Source organism: Oryzias latipes, chromosome 24, assembly GCF_002234675.1.
Source record: "Oryzias latipes chromosome 24, ASM223467v1".
NCBI lineage: Eukaryota > Metazoa > Chordata > Actinopteri > Beloniformes > Adrianichthyidae > Oryzias > Oryzias latipes.
The window spans coordinates 19,639,343-19,660,411 of record NC_019882.2 but is presented as its reverse complement, the minus strand read 5'-3'; the positions used below and the strand labels follow the sequence as shown (position 1 = coordinate 19,660,411).

The following is a 21,069-nucleotide window of genomic DNA, read 5'->3' as shown; positions in this document are numbered from 1 at the left end:
TCTGCGGTATTGAACCAACATTTAGTTTGACATGTTCTGGACTGTCTTCATGTTTTTTTTATCCTGTTTTCCTTTTTTTTTATTTCTAGTCTTTTCCATGAATAAACTCCTTATTAACATCTCATTCTGCTGTCTGATCTTCTGGAATTGAATGAACTGTCGTATCACTCAGCAGTCTCTCCTCCTTTGATCATGACAGACTTACTGTTATCACATGCAAGAGCTGGATATTCTTCTGACTTCAGCAATGCCTGTTCAAGCGACCACTTTCAATGAAAACTCCATGTTAACACTTGTTTTTTGGGCTTAAAACTTCTGGCCATTGATCGCATGTTGAAAGTTAAACCAGGTCAAACTTTGACCAATCAGGGACTCAGATTTGGTAGTGACGCATGGATGGCGTCCTTTTGGATTCACTAAAGTCCCAACTGGTTGAAATTTGATTGTGGAGGATAAATAAATAATTGCAGTTTGTACCAAGCTAGAATTTAATGACACTAAGTCTATATACTGTGTATCGGAAGAGAGCTGTAAAGAAAAAGCCGGAAGCAAGATTCTCAAGATTTGCACCGCTTTGACATTTCCCACTTAGCCTCCTCCAACTGTAGTGGGCTGATATGTGCTAGAAGAGTGAACAGTAGAAAAGGAAAAGGAAGAAGAAGAAGAGCCTCCCTGCTTGTCCAGTGCATTGTCTGTATAATATATGAATGGACGGATTGTGTGGGACATCATCCATAGAAAATGAATTCCTTGCAGTTCCAACCAAATGAACTTGATTCAGTCACCATTTTTCCACAATATTTCCATCGCCTTGTTGGAACCAGGCGTCCTCAGTAAGCTGCGATTGGTCCGTCTACATTTCTATGGCAACCGCTCTCTTCAACCAGGAGTGAGCATGTTAGAAAGCCACACCCCTTCCACTGAAAGCAGCCTTGGGAGAATCTGTCAATCAAGTGCTTCAAGCTTTCAATGCGAGGCCACCTACTTTTATTGAGGCATCTGATTGGTCAGGTAATAATGTGCACAACTAGCGCTAAATAAAAAATTATCCTGAAGAAAATTAGGATCACCAAGAAGATGCTTAGAAAAGTAAGTAGTGCAAGAAGGGCTATTTTGATCAATGTGACTGAGTAATACCAGTTTATTTCTCAGTAGACCACTATGGGATTTTGGCTTTTTCGGGCCAATAGGTACTTCCTGTTTGGATCGCGAGGGGGGAGGGGTTGCTCAGTCCAGTTATCTTTTACGGTCAATGGTCCAGTGTGAACATTCTTGAACGTGTATCGTATCACAGGCCCGACGTGTTTGTAGCATAACAGTTGTACAGGCTTTACAGGAGCGCCTCAGCCTGTTGATGGTTCTCATATACTCACACATATGCATAAACCCAAAAAACAACTGCTTTTGTTAAATAAGATGACAACAAGAGTCTAAGGGAGGGGCTTTTCACCAGGCAATATAGTGTGTATGCTCAAATACGCAAACATAATATGTTTGTGCCCTACTTTGAAATATTAGAAAACCATTTTCCAAAAAAAACATGTTGAGTGTAAAATTATGAAATAGCTGTAATGTCTGAATGGAGGCTAAATTTATTTATATTTATTTGCAGGCGTCACTTTAAATAAGTATAGGGTGTTTAAAAAACATTTTAAAAAATTGGTAATTTTGATTACAAAAAAAAAACATAGATGGTTGGTTCAATTTTCCTTTTTCATTTAATTCCACAGTGACATAAAAAACAGAAAGACATTCAAAACAAAGCAAGCAAAAAGACTCACAAACATTGATCACAAACAATTTTAAGCAGAAGACATTCCCAGATCTTTGGGTTTAACATTCATTGTACAAGAAAATTAGATGATTTGTTAGCTGTAATCAAAGTTTAAACAGATTGTAGCATTAAAATGAAATCACTTTCATCAATTTTACTGTATTATCACGACAAAAAACAAAACTAAGACACACGGCCTTGGATGAAAGACTTTTATCTTAAAGGGGAAAGTGGATAAACCTCTAATCCTCTTTCTTACTCCTTTCCCTCACGCTTCTCTTTCAGCCACAGCCAATACCAGCCCGGTGGATGTCCTCATAGCAGAACTTCCATCCAACCGGTTGCTTTCTTCTGCAGTCGGAGGGCCGCCTGGCCTATAAGAGAGCAGCAGAGGAGGGGGGCGGGGTTAGCACAGATTATGTGGGGCAGCATGTTGAGGGGCAGGGGTGAGGACTGGGAGAGGAGGGCTAATCCACTCGGGATTAATGCAGGTGGCTTTCCGAAGCCGATATGGAGGCGTTATATAAACTCTGTATTAGAAATATTTGTACTGCAGGTGTCCAAACATGACGTTTTGGAAGCACAACACTTTTCATGCTACGTTTACACAGGGCTCGGCAAGGTGTGTTCACTGCGTTCATCACCTTCAACGTGATCACTTCCAATGAAAAGTCTATGTAAACACACGCATTACGCGTTTTTTTGGGCTTCTGTATTCAATACTCTCGCTCTCAGCCTGTTTTCAGGCTCTACGTACAAAAATGAACTGCAAGTGAACGTGTGTTTAAGGTTAAACCAGTTGAACTTTGACCAATCGGGGACTCCGATTTGGTGGTGAGGTAAAGTTAGCATCCTATTTAATTCACAGAAGTGCCAACCATTTGAAAGTTGATCATGGAGGAGAAATCAATAACTGTGGTTTGTGCCCGGCCAGAATGAGATGAGACCAAGTCTTTCATATCGGAATGGAGCTGTCAAATATTAAGCCTGAAGCATGATTCACAAGCTTTGCACCACTTCCAACTGTAGGTACATGCACCAGTAGTGGGTGGGGACAGGCCAGTGTGAACATGGTATTGTAACCCTTGTGCTATCCTAGGCACTTTACCATTAGGAGTTGGGTCATCTAGACCCACTAGACAGTGCTCTGAACCTTTTTTCTTCAATGATTTGTGATCTTCACTGGTGTCCATGGATTACATGAAATCTTTCCACCTTTATCCACCTTTGTCATGGTAGGAAGAACACGTCAATGCAAGAATGGGGTCATCTAGCACAAGGGTTAAAAGGGTGCTTAAGAACCCGGTTTCAGCACGTTGAAAGGTATCAAAAATCGTCAAGAAAAACATACAGTAGTTAAGAACAGGGATATATGATATCTTTTGCTTGCCATACAGTGTACATAGCCTCACACGGCTTTGATGAAGGGAATCAGAGGATCCCTTTTACTTGAAGAGAATGACGGGACTTTGTTATGTTCCAAATGTCAAGATTCAGGGATTTGCTGTGTGACAATAAAAACAGAACATTTCTGCATCTGAGAGGAAAAATCAGTCAACACAAAAGCTTTAAAAACAAAGAATAAAAAAAGCTACATTACATTTTAGAAATCAAAACAAATTCCCAGAAAAAAGGGTTTGGAAAACAAATGTAATTTCCAGAGATCAAAATAAAAATTAAAAAAACGAAACAAAATAAGAAACCAGGCAAGGTAGGTATTATGGGACATCACTGATTGGTTGATGACGTTTGAGTTTTGGAGAAGAGGGAAAGCAGAAGGATGTTTAGCCTGAACTGTGGTTTGATTTAGACGCAAAACTCTTGCATTGGCTGTGGCTTTACCTGGTAAATACACATCATCATCCAATCAGGAATGTCCCATAGGACCTACCTCTTCTGGTTTCTTATTTTGTTCCATTTTTTTACTTTTTATTTGGATTTCTGGAAATCACTTTTGTTTTCCAAAACGTTTCCTTTTATGTGATTTTAATTTTTTTGGAATTGTGTTGTGGTGTCTGGAATTTTACTTTGAGTTGTAAAATGTAATGTTTTTATTCTTTCTTATAAATTTTTTGTTGTTTTTTTTTATTTGTTTTTGGAAACTTACTATGAGGGGTGTAGGAAAAATGCATTTTGTGAAATTTTGTGATTCATGGCGAAACTCATTTCAATTTAAAACTTTTTTAATCAATTATAATTAAAATTATTATTTATTTATTTAATTATTTATAAGCAAACATTTACTTTAGCATCTTTTACTACTTTTATTTTCCATTTTAACCCCAGACCCCTAGGTGGCAGCACACCACACTGAGCCGCTTCGAGCAACTCTGCACCAAAACAACAAGATCTTTTGAGAACCATCTTGTAGATGTTCACTTGTCAGTACTGCAGGTGTGGTTACAGAGCTTATTGACACATATACAACGCAGTTTTAACTTTGGATGAGTACCTAAACTCTGTACAGGTAGATACAGCTGCAAACAGAACCACTGGTAGCGCAGAAAAACACAGATTTTGGTGCTCTGGGACAAGAATAAGTGAGGCTGTGAAGATGTGCACACTGCGTGGAGCTTCAGCCAAAATGCTGAAGATGAAGCGGCCAATGTTCTGCTGTACTTCACGGCAAAATATTCCAATTCACTGACCTGATGGATAAGAGTGAACGTACAACGAAATAGGACTGTTGTGGCGATGAGCGGTGAATTATGTGTTTACTTCGGCGTGTGTGGAAAAGGAGATGCAGCCAGAAACAGTCAGAAAGAATGAAATATAGCCTCTAAGCCACAATCAAGCGCTGTCCTTCACCCCGGCATGCTGCATTATCACACTTAAATGCTTCTAGAAAGAATTGGAAAGTCTTTTTTGCTGTTTTTTTTGTAAACACCTGTTCAAGCATAGTTCAGGGACCTGATCTGTTTGTATCAGTTCGCCTACATTTAGCAATGTTGGATATAAACATCACTTTATTTTCTCAACCATGCTTATGGAATCAATTGAGCTGTTCAGCCTTTTCCGTGTAGGCAAAAATCATGCAGTTTGAAAAAGATTGTATTTGTGACAGAAGAGATAATTGGCAGGCCACAAGCTACCTGCTCCAAAGGCTCAGCAACAGGAAGGGGAGGAGGGTTGCTCGGTTAAAACTGTCTCGCCCACAACTCAGATGCAAATTTTCTAGTGAACTCCTGCCGTTCTGCAGAAACTATGTCCTGGAAAATGACACAGGTCTTTTGATCTTGGCTAAAAACAGTGTTAAAATTAAAAACCACAGGGTACGCATTGAAAATAGTTTAAAAGATGACCAGAGTGGGTCCCAAAGATAATGATTTCCTCATAGATGTCCTTTCACTTTACTAGGATGATGAACTTTCATGATTTTAAGTGAACCCACATTTTCTGGTTGCTGTACGGACAGTTTGTACAGTTAACACAGCCGGAAATTGAGGGGCGGAGTCACTGACTGTGGCTTTGTGTGATTGCTGGTTTGAGGTGTGTGCCACCTCTTGAAACACTCTAGTGAACTGGTGATCTCGGGTGAACTTCAGAGAAACTTTGCGAAGTAGCCACCAAATCAAAGCAAAAATACAAACCCTGTCTAAACAAATCAAAATGATCTATATGATGGATCTGCAGACTTTTAGTTTTTTTCCACTTATTTACCAGTTTTTTAACCTACTTTTTCAGGTGGTTCTTCTCACCCTGTGTGGAAAACACAAGCATAAGCTTTTCTTATTAGAATTTTGTCCTCAAAGACAGAACTAAATAAGCACAATTCTTTTATAAACCTTCACAAAATGTTTATAGTGTACGTACCTACCCTTTTGTGATAAGAGGTTCATTCCTCTTGAGATCAAATTACCATCTTGGCCGCTGTTCGGACTGAGTGCGACGGGTTGGAGTGTCTGGTGCCCCTCTGGTTGGTATTCTGCCTCGAGAGGACTCCCCCCATTGTCTGGGAAGAACAGAACTCCCAAAGGGGACGCATGGCTGTGAGTTCAGCTGCTCATTTCGGCAGAAAACCAAGCGAGCATCTCGAAAAGATACTGAAGGTATGATATCCTCAGTGGTTTTATCGACTGCCCGGATCACTGTTCGGGGGGAAGCAGGCCGAGATGAAGCCCTGGAGCTGGACTGTGATCTGTACACAGGTGGACTTGGAAACCTGTGCGGCACTGAAGGACATGATGGGGGTAGGCGGACCCTGGAGACTGGGGGTGCTCTCACAGGCAAATTGGAAGAAGACAGATCAGATTCTGTGGACTCGTTGCTTTCACGTTTCAGGTCCAATCGAGCCTGAAGAGTTGAAGGCTCCATGCAGTTTGGTTCAGCCATCTTTTCAGGAGTCTCTGGGGAATCACACACAATCTTTGAATTTCCTGGTTCTGATTCTGACCTGACATTTACTTTGTTTGGCAACACCTCCACATTCTGCATATGTATCTTCAGGCGTTGGGATGTTCCAGACTTCTGGTTTATCACCGGTAGAATCCGGACTGAACTTTCTTGTGCCTGCTCATTTCTCGGTCGGCCTGTGGTGCTCTGGAAGGAGTTGTCCATAAGAACCTCTGGAGGAGGAGGAGGAAGATTGTCCACGTCTAGATCATCCCTGCTGTCAGGCCAGCTGCTGCTGTTGGTGTTTACCCCACCCTCGTTACTGTTGAGTGCATCAGACAATTGAAGAAAGCGACTTTTATTGGGCCTTCGTATGTGAGGAGGAATGTTAGCCAAACTCTGTCCTGGTCTCCCATCAACCCCTTGACTAAAAGTGTTTATTAGTCTTCGGACACATGGGCGTCTTGGAGGTTGGGTTCCCAGTACTGCCAAGGAGCAGTGTGAGCTTTTCACTGGGCTTTTTCCACCTGGTCCATTTATGGAATGTCGCCTAAATCTGGATCTAGTCAAGTTACAGGAAGGCCCTGCTGAGATTTTCCTCACTTGTGTTCCAGATGTCTCTTTTATTTTCTCATCCGAGTCTCCCAGGCTTGTTTGTAGCTCTGGTGTAGCATTTTCAGAGCTGGTGGATGAAGACTGTTCAGACTTGGCTGCAGTCAGAGAACTTGTACCTGCTGGCTGAAGATCTCTCATGGAGTTGGCATACACATAGCGAAGAGCTTGACAGGGATCTGGTGGGGAGGAGTTGGATCTTTTCCTCTCAGGCCTATCATTTTCATCATCTTCAAACTCATCCTCATCATCCTCATCTTCATCATCAATGTTGCCCCCTTGGTTGGATAAACTACATGAGATATTGTCAAGGACACTCCGAATGTTGCTTCCAGATCCACAGCTTCCAGATCCACAGCTTCCACGGTGGCGGCGGTGTCTTTCTGACCCAGTCAAGCTCTCGTTTTCTCCCCCAATCCCACTGTCCTCGCTTTGCAGGGCACAATCTTCTGGGTTGGACTTTCTCAAGGCAGCCCCTTCCACTCGTGCAAGTACTTGAGCCAACCTACGCTCTGCCGTTTGCTTGGCCAACAGCTTTTGAAGAAGGAGTTTGGAGAGGGAAGAAAAATACTCCACAGCCTCCTCCAGTGTTGTATCACCCAGTGCCTGGACGGAGCCGCCAACCAGCCTCATCTTTTCTGCCGACTGGTGGAGCATCTGTTGTAAAAGATCTGGATGTAGATCAAGGGGTATTGTTGAGTCAGAGCCAGCTAAACTTACAGCTTGGCCCTTCATCCCAGAGGGCAAAGCCATGCAGTCTCCATGCTCTTTTATCATCAGCTCCCCTTCCTCAGCCATCTCCTCCAGGGCCTGGTTTATCTCCTCAAAGCGTAACACCAAGGCAGACATCATGGGCTGCAGGGACAGTTGTGTCTGGGCAGCTTGGTCCAACAGGCCAAGAAGGGTTTCATATTTGGAGATGTTAGGGTTCAGAAAAGAGTAAGCAGCCTGGTGAGCCCTCACCATATGGGATGGGAAATCCACCTTTCTGTGGAGAGCAGAAGACTTCCTTTGCTTCTCAGAAAATCGTTTGCTTTTTTTCTTCTTTTGTTTCTCGATGTTCCTGATGTTATCGGCCTGTATGACCTCAGCTGGGGTTTCCTGAGGCTTTAGATCCACCTGTGCGTCACTAACATCCCCTGTGTTTTCCACAGCTGTGTTAGTGGTCATCTCTCGGGAGTGAGCATCTTCATCAAGAACGGGAAGTTCCTTTTCTGTCTCTTCAGTCTTTATCAAACAAGGTTCCTGTTCCTCTGCAGGCCTAGATTCCAACAGATCCTGTGGCGCATCAATTGGCAGATCTTCCTGGGGTCCCTGCTTGTCTGTTTTTGAAAACAACTTGCCCTTTGAAGGAGAGCAGCCCATGTTTCTACTTTAAAAGTTCTTCAAAAATATGTTCTAAAAAAATAGTGAAAGTTGGCGTGCTAAAAACTCCCTCTATAATCCTCCAATGTTTCGTCTGCAGTCCAGTCTCCATGCACAGCTCCCAGCTCAGATCTAGTTCGTTTTCATCCAGATTATGCCCAGCAGTTCAGCAGAAAACCAACAGACCCGAGGAGCAAAACAACTGACAGCGTTGGTGAAGGAGAGCAGTGGATAAGACGGTTAAGTGAGTGGGAGGCAGAGTGGCAGATGGTCACAGTAAGTGCATTAACACACAGTCACAAGCACACAGGGGCATTTATATCTAAGACTTTAAGCTCATCAGGTTAATCAGAGACAAGTTTGTAAGGTGCTGTTTTTAGCTGCATCCTCTGTGCTGCTCAACTTTACAGGAAACTGGTGGGTTTCTTTATGCAGTTTACTTATTTATTATTAGGCAAATCTGTGAACTTTGGGGTGGTTTTACACAGGTATAAATCTTAGTCTTCTATTTTATTTTGTTTTTAAGAAGCCAAACTTTATTTCCATTAAGTGATTGAACCACATAAAGACTAACTAAAGGCTAAAACTGTGTTCACACAGCTGAGATTTGCGCATCAGGGGTGTACAGTTTCAATGCTTGGTCAGTGTACAGATGCGATTAGAGGTCTTCCAGTGCTATTTGACTGCTGGACTCCACCCGCTGATCACATCATCAACACGTTTTGGGTGGTGTGGTGAAAATTCAGACACGCTGTGAATATTTCGCCATGCCGGACAAGTTCAAATATCTGAAGTTTGGCCAAGACTTCATGGCACTTCAACCAATCAGGGTCTCAGCTTTGGCCCATGACATGCTAATGAGGTGATCAGCAGTTGGAGTGAAAACCAAATTCTGACTCCATCATTAGTCACAATTGTCCTCATGAGTTGATACTGGCTGTCTGCGGGCAAACCTGTGCAGGACATGCAGATCCTCCGCACAGTACAAGGGGTCCATTAGAGCAAGTTGAACTCCTTCCATGTTTCTTGGGTGCAGCCTGACTGTTTGAATTAGAGAAATTAGACAATCAGAGTGTAGTTTGTGTGGACATCCTACAGGTACTTACATATCACCTACAGACCCCATGTGTGAGGCATTTGAACATGGTCAGTAAGGATCCAAGAGGGCGACCTCTGCACCAAGCTGAACTCAATGTGAAGTATTGTTTGTGCCATTCTGCCTTCATTACTGAGCGTTATATCTGGACCTGATCTTCTGTCTTGTACCCTGTCTCTGTTTGCCTGCCGCCTGCTCCGACCCTCGCCTTGATTTTGACCATCCTGTCTCTCCTCTGATGATCTCATGCCTATTATCGACTCCTGCCTGCCTGACCCTGATTTAGCTTTGTGGACTTTTAGCTGAGCTAATAAACCTGCTGCACTTGGATGCAGCCTGCCTGTTTTCTATGACAGTAGACTTAACCTGGTGGTGTATGTTCACGAAAAATGCCCAAAGTTCTCTTTTGCTATATTGTGGGAAAATTTGAAAATGACCTAATTTCCCACTTTGCCACAAAATGGCTGCCAAGTAGGTTGTGTGGCCATCCCATAATAATTTCAAAAGTTCCTTTGGATATCCTGATAAAAGTGTTTTGGTTTCATCAGTGGATTTAGAACGACTTTTTTTTTTTTTTTAGCCCTGTAGGAAAATCATTTTCTGCCCCTGTGATGTCATCATGTTGGGTGGGGGGGTTGGTTAGGTGGGTTGTTCACCATGGCCAAAATTCATTTTTACATGGTACTAGGTGTGCCCAAATTTTGGTGAGTTTTGGATCATGTGGCAGAGTTGAATTTTGCATTCAAAGGCGCCTAATGAAAGAAGAATTGCGAGGACAACCTGGTTCTTCAGTCCAGGACTGATGCAGGACAGACCTATAATTTAAAAGTAGAGTCTACGATAGAAAACAATGTTAGGAATGCTGGAAGCAAAGTTTCAGGATTGACAAGTGTCTGAAACATTACTAAAGACAGCTGCATGTTAACCTTAATAGTTGTAAATTTAATTTATGATAGTGTTCAGGGAGCTTTGTGCTTTCCAAAAACCCCGACAGTCAAACTGATTTGTCTCAGATTGAAAGAAATGTTGATCTTTTCAGTAACTCTTGTTGATGTCAATCTTCAGTTGATGCAGCTAAAAAATATTAAATGTTTTTTTCTTCCCATAAAGATTAATTTGATGGTTATTTGAGTTGTTGAAATCAAATAAAAAGATTTTAAACTAGATTCACGTTGAAACTGGAGAGTCAGAATTTTACTGTTTTAGGTTTCCAGTTTTTCAGGTTAATTGTAATATTTTCTGTTTCTCTTTGAAAATAGTTTTTGCAAGAAAAAGAACTGCACTTGAACCAGCAATTTGTGAATGAATCTGGATGTTTATCCAGTAGACTTGAGTGGGAGAAACAGAGTTTTCTATTGAGTCTTTTTTTGCACTAATAGTGCACTGGAGATCTGACCTGATTATCCTGCCTGAAGCTTTCACACTAACAGAAGTTTACCCTGTGGACAAAAACAGCAGAGGATGGGAACTGTGAATGCCAGGTCGTCTGAGCTGGAACTGGTCCAGAGCAGCAGCAGGTCTGCCAGGTGTGAGCAGCCTACATTCAGGATGTCAGCATAAACCTTCTTGAGGCTCGTCTGGAGATCACTCACAACATTTGGAGATAATCATACAGTAAAAAATGGAATTATCGAGCTGCAGACAGATCTACTGAAGAGGCTGACTCCACTGTATGACAGAATAGCCTCACGTGTATAGAACAATAGAACATGTATGTCATTGATTTGAGCTCTGCATTCATCACAGTCATCCCACAACATCTCACAGAGAAGCTGCACACAATTCTGTGAAAGTGGATTTTGGACTTTGAAAGAAAAACGAAACGAAACGGAACGAAGCGAAACGGAACGAAGCGAAGCGAAATGAAACGGAACGGAACGAAACGGAACGAAGCGAAACGGAACGAAACATACTTGAACTGACCTACATTTGCACAATATTTAAACAGACCTGGACTAAACTAAATTAAAGTTCACAATTTAGAGTGCTTGTGTGCTGGGCTGTTTATTTTTACAAAACTTTACACTCACCAGCCACTTAAGTAGGTCCGCTTTTCTAGTACAGGGTTTTTACCTTCAGAACCGCCTTAATCCTTGGTGGCATAGATTCAACAAGGTACTGGAAACATTCCTCAGAGAGTTTGGTCCATATTGACATGACAGCATCACACAGTTGCTGCAGATTTATCGACCGCACATCCATGATGCTGATCTCCTGTTCCACCATCCCAAAGGTTCTCTGTAGGGTTGAGATCTGGTGACTGTGGAGCCATTTGAGTCCAGTGAACTCATTGTCATGTTCAAGAAACCAGTTTGAGGTGATTCCAGCTTTATGACATGGTGATTATCCTGCTGGAGGTAGCCATCAGAAGATGGAACACTGTGGTCAGAAAGGGATGGACATGGTCAGCAACAAGAAATTATCCCCCACACCATGACACCACAATCACCAGCCTGAACTGCAGGATGGACCCATGCTTTTATGTTGTTAATGCTCTAGTCTCGACTGCATACTATTTTAGTATGTTAGAAAAAAAGTTGGGTATATTATACAATGTTTTATACTTTAACCAATATATTTTTTGGCTCTTTAACCAAATACTGCTCCTATTGTAAAGGGGAGAGGATGAGGGAGTACCCAGGCGCAGAGAGGAGAGGAGGCAGGAGGTCACAGGGAAACAGGAGTTTTAATAACTAAACTAAGGAAACCAAAAACCACTGCAAAAGCAGGCAAACCACAACTCGAAACACTTAACACGCAAAACTGGGGAAGAGGAGAATATGGACCAGCACAGGAGGAAGGGAAAGACAAGACTTAAATACTTACAAGGGAACAAGACACAGGTGGGAACACTCAGGACTGACGGGGAAAGGTAAAACTTGAGACAACAACAAAACAGGAAATGCTACAAAATAAAACAGGAAGTAACTCAAACAGGCCCGAACATAAAACAACTAGAACATAAAAGCAAAGAACCTAAAACTGTGACACCTATAACAGCACTGTTATATATAGGTTGCATAGCATCTGTCTTTTCCTTTGCCTCTGCCACTCTCTGACAGAGATGTTACCTTCAATGAACATTGTGAGGCATTAGACAGGAAAAAAAAGACACTTGATGCAAAGAGAAACAAAGTCACTCATTTTGCAAAGCTGATACAGAAATTCAAGGGAGATGACAGGATGTGGAATCTCGTCAACTGAAACTTAAACCATGGAACTCTGTACAGTTATTATGCCATTTAATACAAAAGTTGCTTGTTTTTAAGGTTTCTCTAGAGAAGCAGGTGGTGACAGCACCTGGTTTCCATAAAACCTCCAATCTGTGCCACCTGCACTCAGGTGAGCCGCTATTACAGGAACCAGGCGATCTGACCGTCAGCAGAATGAGCTTAAGATGTCGGAGGGCTGCCATCTGCCTCATGACTTGCCTCTCAGCTGCATTTGTAAACAAGTTTTCTGAAAACACTCACCTTGAGGCACCTTTCCTGTGTAGTAATCTTTAATGTTTAAACCTAAAATGCCTCCTTAACACAGTTACCTAAGATAAAATGTTGCTCATGTTGTTTTTTTCTCACTGATTTTTTACCCCTGCTTAATAATTTCTGTCAACAAGTGCAATTTTTCCCCAAAAATCTAAATGTTTTTTGTTTAATGCAGTTTAAATGAGACATAAAAATTTTGTGAACTGCACCCATTGTTTTTTCTCAGAATAACTATTAGAAACATAACTTTTTATGTAACCACTGCAAGTACGTAGGTTCGGTTTTAATTTTTTAATTGCCTGGATGGTCTGTAGCCTATTTCTGGTTCTCTGAGAAGTGACAGACAACAAATAAACAGAGACTAAAGGCTAAACCAAACAAGATTAGTCAGGGCTTTACTTTCATTGTTGCTTCTTCTAAATACAACTGGCCTACATTGAGAGTTCTACAGACCCACCGTGATGAAAATTGTGTTTTTAACATGTTTTGTGGCATTTTTCTCATATAGGGAACAAATGAAAAGAAATTTAGGTTTAAAATTTAAAGTCTGGGTATTTCATTTAAATCATTGTGAATCAGGGGCAGATGAAAACATGCCATTGTTAGTGTGATATAGGACCTACATTAGCAGGCCATAATCTTCCTGCTCCGCTCCATTCCGATGCTGCATCCACCGTCAGACAAATAGATCCATCTTTGTTTTCCTCGTCTGAGCTGGAATCTGGATCTACACTGGACGGCTGGATAGCTCTGATGTTGCTCACCATTTTTATTCAACCACTAATGTTTGGTTGGGGTTGTGAAGGTGCTGTAAACTAGCAGGAGAGCACAGAAACTGAAAGATGATGGGAAGGGAATGGACTTCCTCTGTGCCAAAGGTCCCGCCCACAGCTCTGAGGTCAATATCTGATGAGGTCCTGCAACTCTGCAGAAATTTTGTCCCAGAAAACAACTCGGCTATAAACAGCTAAATCCGAATTAAGACCACTTTTAGATCAAAAGATGAATGTCGTGGGACTTTAACAAACCATTGTTGTGAAAAAAGAAACACACACAGATCCACACATGAAATAGAGGAATCTCACACAACCTTTTACCTAAACATACCTAGATTTTGTTCCTCAGAAAAATCTTTGATTTTTAAGCATTTATTGATATATCAGTTTTGTTATTCTGGAGAACATTTAGCATGAATGAGCATAAATGTGGTCTCTGACCCTCCGTCTGTTTCTGCAGGAGAAGTAGATTCAACTCTGTATCTCCGGGTGGATTAGTTCTATATGGCTAACACTTGTGTAACAGTCTCAGTACTGCTCTAGGCTGTCCTAAGCTCATTTTCAGGTGGCTTTTATTTGGATGTTAAACATGACAAGAGAATGGAAAAAGCCCTGAAACAGCACATGGAGGTCATGTGAGGTCGGCTGTGTTTGGGAATGTGCTCTCTGATGCTTTTATTGTGTCTTCTCATTGTTTTGGAGATTCAATTGTTCAGGTTTGTTTAGTTTTAATCCCATATTCAGCCAAGAACATCATATTAAATGTAGAAATAAATGAAAAAAAAATCCCATACAAAACGGGCCTGTTTTTTATAAAATGTCTATTTAACCTTTGAACTTTTCTTCCAGACGTATTGTAAAAGATGAAGCACTTAGTAGTTCTGGATTTTCTCCAGCTTTTTATCTCAATTCTTGTTAGTGCAGACTCCCTAATCCACAGGATGTACAGTACTGGGATGTCATTCGGGCTTGTACTGTATTAAGGATTGCCAGATTTTGGGGAAGAACCTCCTTCCCTCAGTTAGTGCATGGAAGATGGGACTTCCAACCTGACAATGACCCGAAGCACACAGGCAGGAGAACCAAGGAGTGGCTCAGTAAGAAGCGTATCAAGGTTCTAGAGTGGCCTAGCCAGTCTCCAGACCTCAACCCAACAAAACATCTTTGGAGGGAGCTCAGGTTACTAATAAATCAACCAGATTGCAACTCCTCTGCAGGCAAGACGGTTAACCTGTAAATCACCCTGAGCTGTGCCCATTGTCACCTTCTCCTTCCAAGCCTTCTCCAGGGCTTCCCTGCCATCCCAGATGCATTGTCATGTACATATTACACATAAACATACTATTTGTAGTTTACATGTTTAGCATGGCCTTGCTGTTGCTGTCTAATCCCAATGACAAAAATTAAAGCTTAGTTTTGCTTTTTATTAGTGCCCAAAGGTGCTGCATTGAATGGCAGAGGACTCTCTTGAATTCTATACAAATACAGTATTTGTAAAGGTTTTAGCCCAATTCATTCTAGATTATGACACACTAATAGCTTCACTATGAGAAAGGTGCTCCAGACCTTTATTTACGGCCATGTTGAGCAGAGACTCTGCCCAATAAGTCCTCCTCCTTATGGTTTGTTTCTCACCATTTTTGTCAAAATGGAAGCAGCAAAAAAGCTAAAATATGAACACAAAAAATGTTTAGACAAAAAGTCAAATAACCCTGCATATAAAAGAGGATACGGTCCACACTAACTACTGGTCTAAAGGAGCATTATGGTAACAAGGACCGGTCAGAGTTTTAATAGCAAGCTTCTTCCTGCTTCATTTCGGATCTGTTTCCACTCGCCACACTTTTTTTTGGGTGTGTAATTGACTAATAGCTTATACTAGAATTTTCAAAAAGCCCCAGATGAAGAGCATCAAACTAGATGAGGTAGAAACACACTCAGTTAAAAAAACAAACAGCAACCTATGCATTTTTTCAGAATTTCAGAGAAAAATCTACTGTGAGATCTGTGGAAAAAGTTCAGTGGTTCTTGAAATGACCCCAGAGGTCTAATGCCACATACACACCAGGCGAGTAATGCGCGTTCCAGAACACTAAAGTAGTTTGACGGATAATTATTTTAGATATAAAGCCATTTATTCTTCTTTTAAACACATTATTCTCATTTAAACACATTTTTTCTTAAAACGTACTATGCACACAATTAAAATGTGTTGAATGATCTCTGTCAATTTGGTAAATGAATTTGGGGGAAAAAACTTTTAAAACACTTAGTAAGAATACTTTCAGGGAGCACTGTACCTTCATTCATTTCTGCTTTTGAAATAGTTTCTGTTTGCAGCCCAAATGAGAGTGGGGGAGCTGAAAGAGAGGAAACTGCAGCCAAAGGCCACCACCAAGTGGTGCGTGGAGGAGCCTCAGCGTCTCTGAGGAGCAAGATCCACTGTAATCCCAGACAGAGCTCTGAGCTGCAGAAAGCCTCACTCAGGACAATCAGGCTCATGCCGCCACCTCAAGGGGCGTCATGAAAACGGAACATATATACATCCGTCCGTCATCATGGCATGAAACAAAAGGAGAAAACACAGAATAAAAACTATAGTATTTACATGAAATACAATAGTCAAAGGTGCAGGGAGGTGACAGAAGCCAGAAAGGCTTTTGGTGAGACCACCCCAGATACACAAAAGAGAGCAAATAAAAGGAAAAAAATTAAATAAAAGAAAGAAGAAAACACTTTTCTTTTGGTTAAAATATTCTGTACATTTAACTGTACTTTGATTTGTAACTAAATCCTAACAAATATTAGGTTGACAGTTTATATTTTAATTTAGTTTTGTTGACTGTCAAAGATTTTGCTTTGGATGGAAGATCAGTGTGACTGAAGCATGTCTTCATATAACTTGTCTTTTTCTTGCATACATGCTCAAGCTGGGTTGGTAAGGTGAGAGGCTACCATGCAGGAATCCAGGGTTCGATTCCCGGAGGGCAATGAGCAATGGTACTGGGGGCAATTACCATATCAATGGCAAACAATTAACATCACTCAGTGAGGGTCCTTAGGCAAGACCCTTACTGGCCCGTTCACACCGGGACGAATTTCGCGCGCGATTTTCGCCAACGTTTAACGCCTCGTGACTAAACAAAGGGCACCAATGTGAGTGTGCACACCGACGCGAAAAAACGCCAAGCGTCAAAGCGTCAAAAAAAAACAACGCTTCGGGTTCGTTTTTTTTTTTTAACGCGTCGCGTCCAAATCTATTCGACCAATGAGAACGGCGCTTTTGCACACGTGTCTGGAGCTTCTGAAGTTACAGTAAAACACAACTTGGGGGCGCTCAAACACAAAACTACCTTGCTGCGCACACATACCAGCGAAGAAGATAGACGCTGAGTTGTATCTACACTGCCGCGAAGAAATAATGACGGACATTCTAAAATATCCCCGAACCAAGCACCAGTTGCTCCAACTGGTGCTTGAAATATTCATGTTTTCTTTTTTTGATTCTGACAAGTGCGTAAATACTTGCTCTCTTCTTCTGAGTGAAAAGCGACTTCAAGAAGCGATAGTTGCTCAGCGCCACCTTGTGTACAGGAGTATTTCTGTTTACATTAAGCGCCATCTAATGTCAGGGAATGAAATTGCATGTTCGCTCGGCTCATCGTCAGCGAAAATCGCCTGGGTGTGAACACAAAAAACGTGGCGAAAAATGCTGGCGAATATTTGTCCCGGTGTGTACGGGCCTTAACGCTACCACCTCCCGAGTGTGTCACGTCTGCAGCTCACCGCTCCCCCAGGGGATGGCTCAAATGCAGAGATCAAATTTCGCACACCTAGGTGTGTGACAGAAAGGTACTTAAAAATAATAGTCATATGGGGCTCTTACACTGTACTCTAGTCATTATTAAGGTGCGAGTACTGGCTCCTTACTGACCATATTCACAACAATTTGAATAAAGAAATACTCATAAATTTAATTTTAATCTTAATTTTCTTTTTACATGCCAGAAGAACATGTTAGAAAAATCAAAAACACCAATTTCATTGAGGTGGGTTTTTAACTGCATAAAACAGCCATTAATGATTTTCAAATGTACCATTTCTGCTCTAATTCTACAGTGGACAGAAAAGCACATTGTTTTCTTATTTCTTGATCAGAACCACAGGGAGCTATTTTTCTCTCTAGAAGCAAACTTTCTATCTCCAATGTTTTACATATAATGTAATTCTTTCAGGCATTAAAAAAAAAACCAAGGGAAATGTGTTAAATGTACACATGTGAAGTAAAGGGATGTGAAACATAAAAACTTGTCAGCATTTTCTGTGAGTCCTCCCTCTGCTGAATCAGTGAGATATTGTGTGAGCACATCAGCAAACCCAGTGCAGCACCGGCACATGCTGATAACAGCTGCAGCTCAATGCTCCCTTCTGCCTGCATGGCTGCAGCCCTATACTGATATTTTTCCATCATGGATGCTTGGTTCCTCTTAGAGCCATTTCTGCAGCAGATGTTTCCCTGTTTCTGAGGCTTGATTTCCCAAAAATGATCTTAAAACTCTTAAAACTGCTTTGATATACTCCTTTGCTGCTCAAGCCTTTATCTCTGCCTAACAGAGGGGACTTAATTATTATCTAAGGCTAACACAAGAAACTCTTTTGGATAAGACTATTGACTGAGTACTGTTGTTTTTATCTGTTAGAGGACAAAAGTTGATGCATAAATCTTTGAATCTAATCTGATCCAATATTAGAAATATCTCACGTGGTTTCCATCAGACATGATTAAATGCTTTGAAATGCTACAAAAAACAAACCCTGGTGTCTCCGTCTTCCACTGTTGTGAGCATTATTCAGTTGTAAACTTAAGTCATATCAAAGACCGGTGAGCAGCATTCACAAACCTGGAGACAGAGTCAAATGTTCATGCTGAGTTTCTTGGGGTTTGCATGGAACATGGAGCCTTTCCCAGCTGTCACTGTTTAGGAGGTGGGACACACTTTGACAGAACAAGAGTGGAAAGCAATGAATAAATCATTCCGAGTGTTGGCAACATCACAAGCCTATTAAAACTAAAGAGCTCCTAAAACCTGGGGACTGAACTGTGTGCCACCTAAAAAAGGAGTTTCAATTAACAAATATGTTTTTCTTTAAAAGATAAAAAAATTAAAAGTACTGCAGTAAATCAATAAATGCAGCAAATAAGAACACAAATGACATGCGACAACTATTTAGGCTTTGATCATTTTTTAAAATTATATATACAACCAGTCAAAAGTCTGATTCTGCACAAATATATAGTGTTTTTAACAAAAAAAACCAACATAAATAAATATGACGTTTTTTTGTGTTTTTAACATGTTTTTGTGTTATTTTTCTGATTATAGAAAATTAAGATTAAAATTGAACTTCTGAGTATTTCTTTAATGGTAAATGGTGTATACTTATATAGCCCTTTCCTACCTACAAGGCCCAAAGCACTTTACAGTCACAGACTCATTCACCCAGTCACACACACATTCACACACTGGTGGTGGCTCCGCTGCCGAACACTGGCGCCAATCTACCACCAGAGGCAAGGTGGGGTTCAGTGTCTTGCTCAAGGACACTTTGACTCATGGGTGTGCAAGGTGGGAAACGAACCTGCAATATTACGATCATGGGTCGACCGCCCTACCGCTGCACCGGTACAAATAAATGTGGCTGAGGTGAAGAAGAAAACGTGCCATTTGAAAAACTTGTAGCAGTGATGTACACTAAAAGCATTCAATCACCCGCCTTAACTCATCCCATTCTTGACCCATGGAGTTCAGTATGACGTTGGTCCACCTTTTGCAGCTATTAGTGAACACTGCCTGGGACGCGCCGCTCCGTGGCTGCGCTCGGGGTGTATCACAGAGGGCCCGCCTTCACTACCACCCAGGTGTACTGTGTGTCGTGTGAATATGTGCTTCTGTGTTTAAACGGTGTAGTTTTTTTCTTGTATCTACACATTGTAACAAACAGTGGTACGACTTTTCTTTGTCACCAATGACCCAGACCCTCCCCATTGGTAACCCATCCTAGTAAGGCAGCGGATTTATTGCTGCAGCCTCAGTCAACTCTGAACTGTATATGTGTATCTGTTGTATGTCTGATCTTGTTCAGGTTGTACTGGAAGTAATTTCTGTATGTCGGTGTAAAAGCTGTGCATATGACAATAAACATGTCTATGAAGACTCTCATTCATCCAGGTTGGTTCCATTGTAGTAGGTTTAGGGGCTGTCATCTGGACTTGTTTTTTTTGGAATTCTAGCCAGAGAGAAAGGATGGTTTGAGCGAGGAGTGAAAGAAGCCATATTTGTCAAGAAAGATAAACCTTCTCTTAATAAGAATGGTGGTCTCAGGTTTATTCTTCCATCCATCTACGGCAGTGTTCTGAAACCTAAACAACCCAAACCAGTTCCAGCTGAGTCGTTAACAGCGGAAAGAGATGACCAGTTTGGGGAGGGAGTCACTGGCTCCCCAACCCCCAGCTGAGGACAAAGGACTCTTAGCGACCCGAAACCATGTAGGCTAAGTTGACAATACCATCCAGTTTCAGGTCTGACTCCTCCCCCATGAGCGCATATATACCAGCTCTTTGACCAGCTTTTTCAGAATTGACAAAGCCTCTTGGATAAGAGGTGAAACGTCTTCTAACTTTAAAAAACCAAGTCCAGATGACAACCCCTAAACCTACTACATATGACAATAAATGAATTCTGATTCTATTACAGCTTCAGCTCTTCTGAGAAGGCTGTCCAGGTTCAGGAGTGCTTCTAGGATTTTTTTTACCATTCTTCCAAAAGCTCATTGGTGAACTCACACACTGATCTTGGTGAAAGCCTGACTCTCAGTCTCTGCTCTAATTTATCCCAAAGGTGTTCTATGTGGTTCAGGTCAGAGTCTGTGCAGACCAGTCCAGTTCATCCACACCAGACTCTGTCATCATTGTCTTCATGGACTTTGGTTTGTGCACTGGTCATGTTGGAGAAAGGGGCCCGCTCCAAACTGATCCCACAATGTTGGGAGCATGGAATTGTCCCAAATGTTTTGGTATCCTGAAGCATTCAGAGTTCCTTTCACTGGAACTAAGGAGCCTAACCAGGAAAAACAAGCCCACACCATGATTCCTCCTCCACCAAACCTCACACACGGCACAATGCAGTCTGGAATGTAACGTTGTCCCGGCAACGTCCAAGCCCAGACTCGTCAATCAGATTGCTAGATGGAAAAGTGTGATTCATCACTCCAGAGAAGGCGTCACCACTGCTCTAGAGTCCAGTGGTGGCGTGCTTTACACCACTGCATTCACTTTTTTTTCACGACTACTGGGAATTTTTAGGGCATTAGATTTTGGAAGTGTCGATTTGGACACTTTGACAATGGCGAACGCACCATGTAGTGCAGTAAGTACTAAGTAGTGAAGGATTTAGGACACCACCAACTAGTCATATAACGAAGTTTTACGGAAACTCACAAGTTAATTAATTTTTCCACTGAGAAAAATAAAAGTTTACAATGTGGCAAATGTATGAAATGTAAAACAAATTAGACTCACAAGAGACATAGAAATATAAATAACAATAATAAGCAAATAAGAATTCACCA

General features: G+C 41.5%; 1 protein-coding gene across 2 annotated transcripts; it reads right to left on the bottom strand.

Annotated features, from left to right (window-relative positions):
- Positions 1-1,715: 1,715 nt before the first annotated feature.
- Positions 1,716-8,379, bottom strand: LOC105357236. Of its 2 annotated transcripts, XR_002872916.1 has the most exons (3): positions 5,592-8,379; positions 5,451-5,473; positions 1,716-2,148 (listed from the first exon to the last, which is right to left on the bottom strand). XR_002872916.1 is itself a non-coding variant. In XM_011492036.3 (2 exons), exon 1 carries the CDS (start codon positions 8,081-8,083, stop codon positions 5,630-5,632), a length of 2,454 nt encoding a protein of 817 aa, XP_011490338.2. In that variant the 5' UTR covers positions 8,084-8,379; the 3' UTR covers positions 1,716-2,148; positions 5,592-5,629. The 2 variants fall into 2 exon arrangements, 1 of the variants encoding a protein (XP_011490338.2); XM_011492036.3 differs by lacking the exon at positions 5,451-5,473.
- Between the last annotated feature and the right edge of the window lie 12,690 nt (positions 8,380-21,069).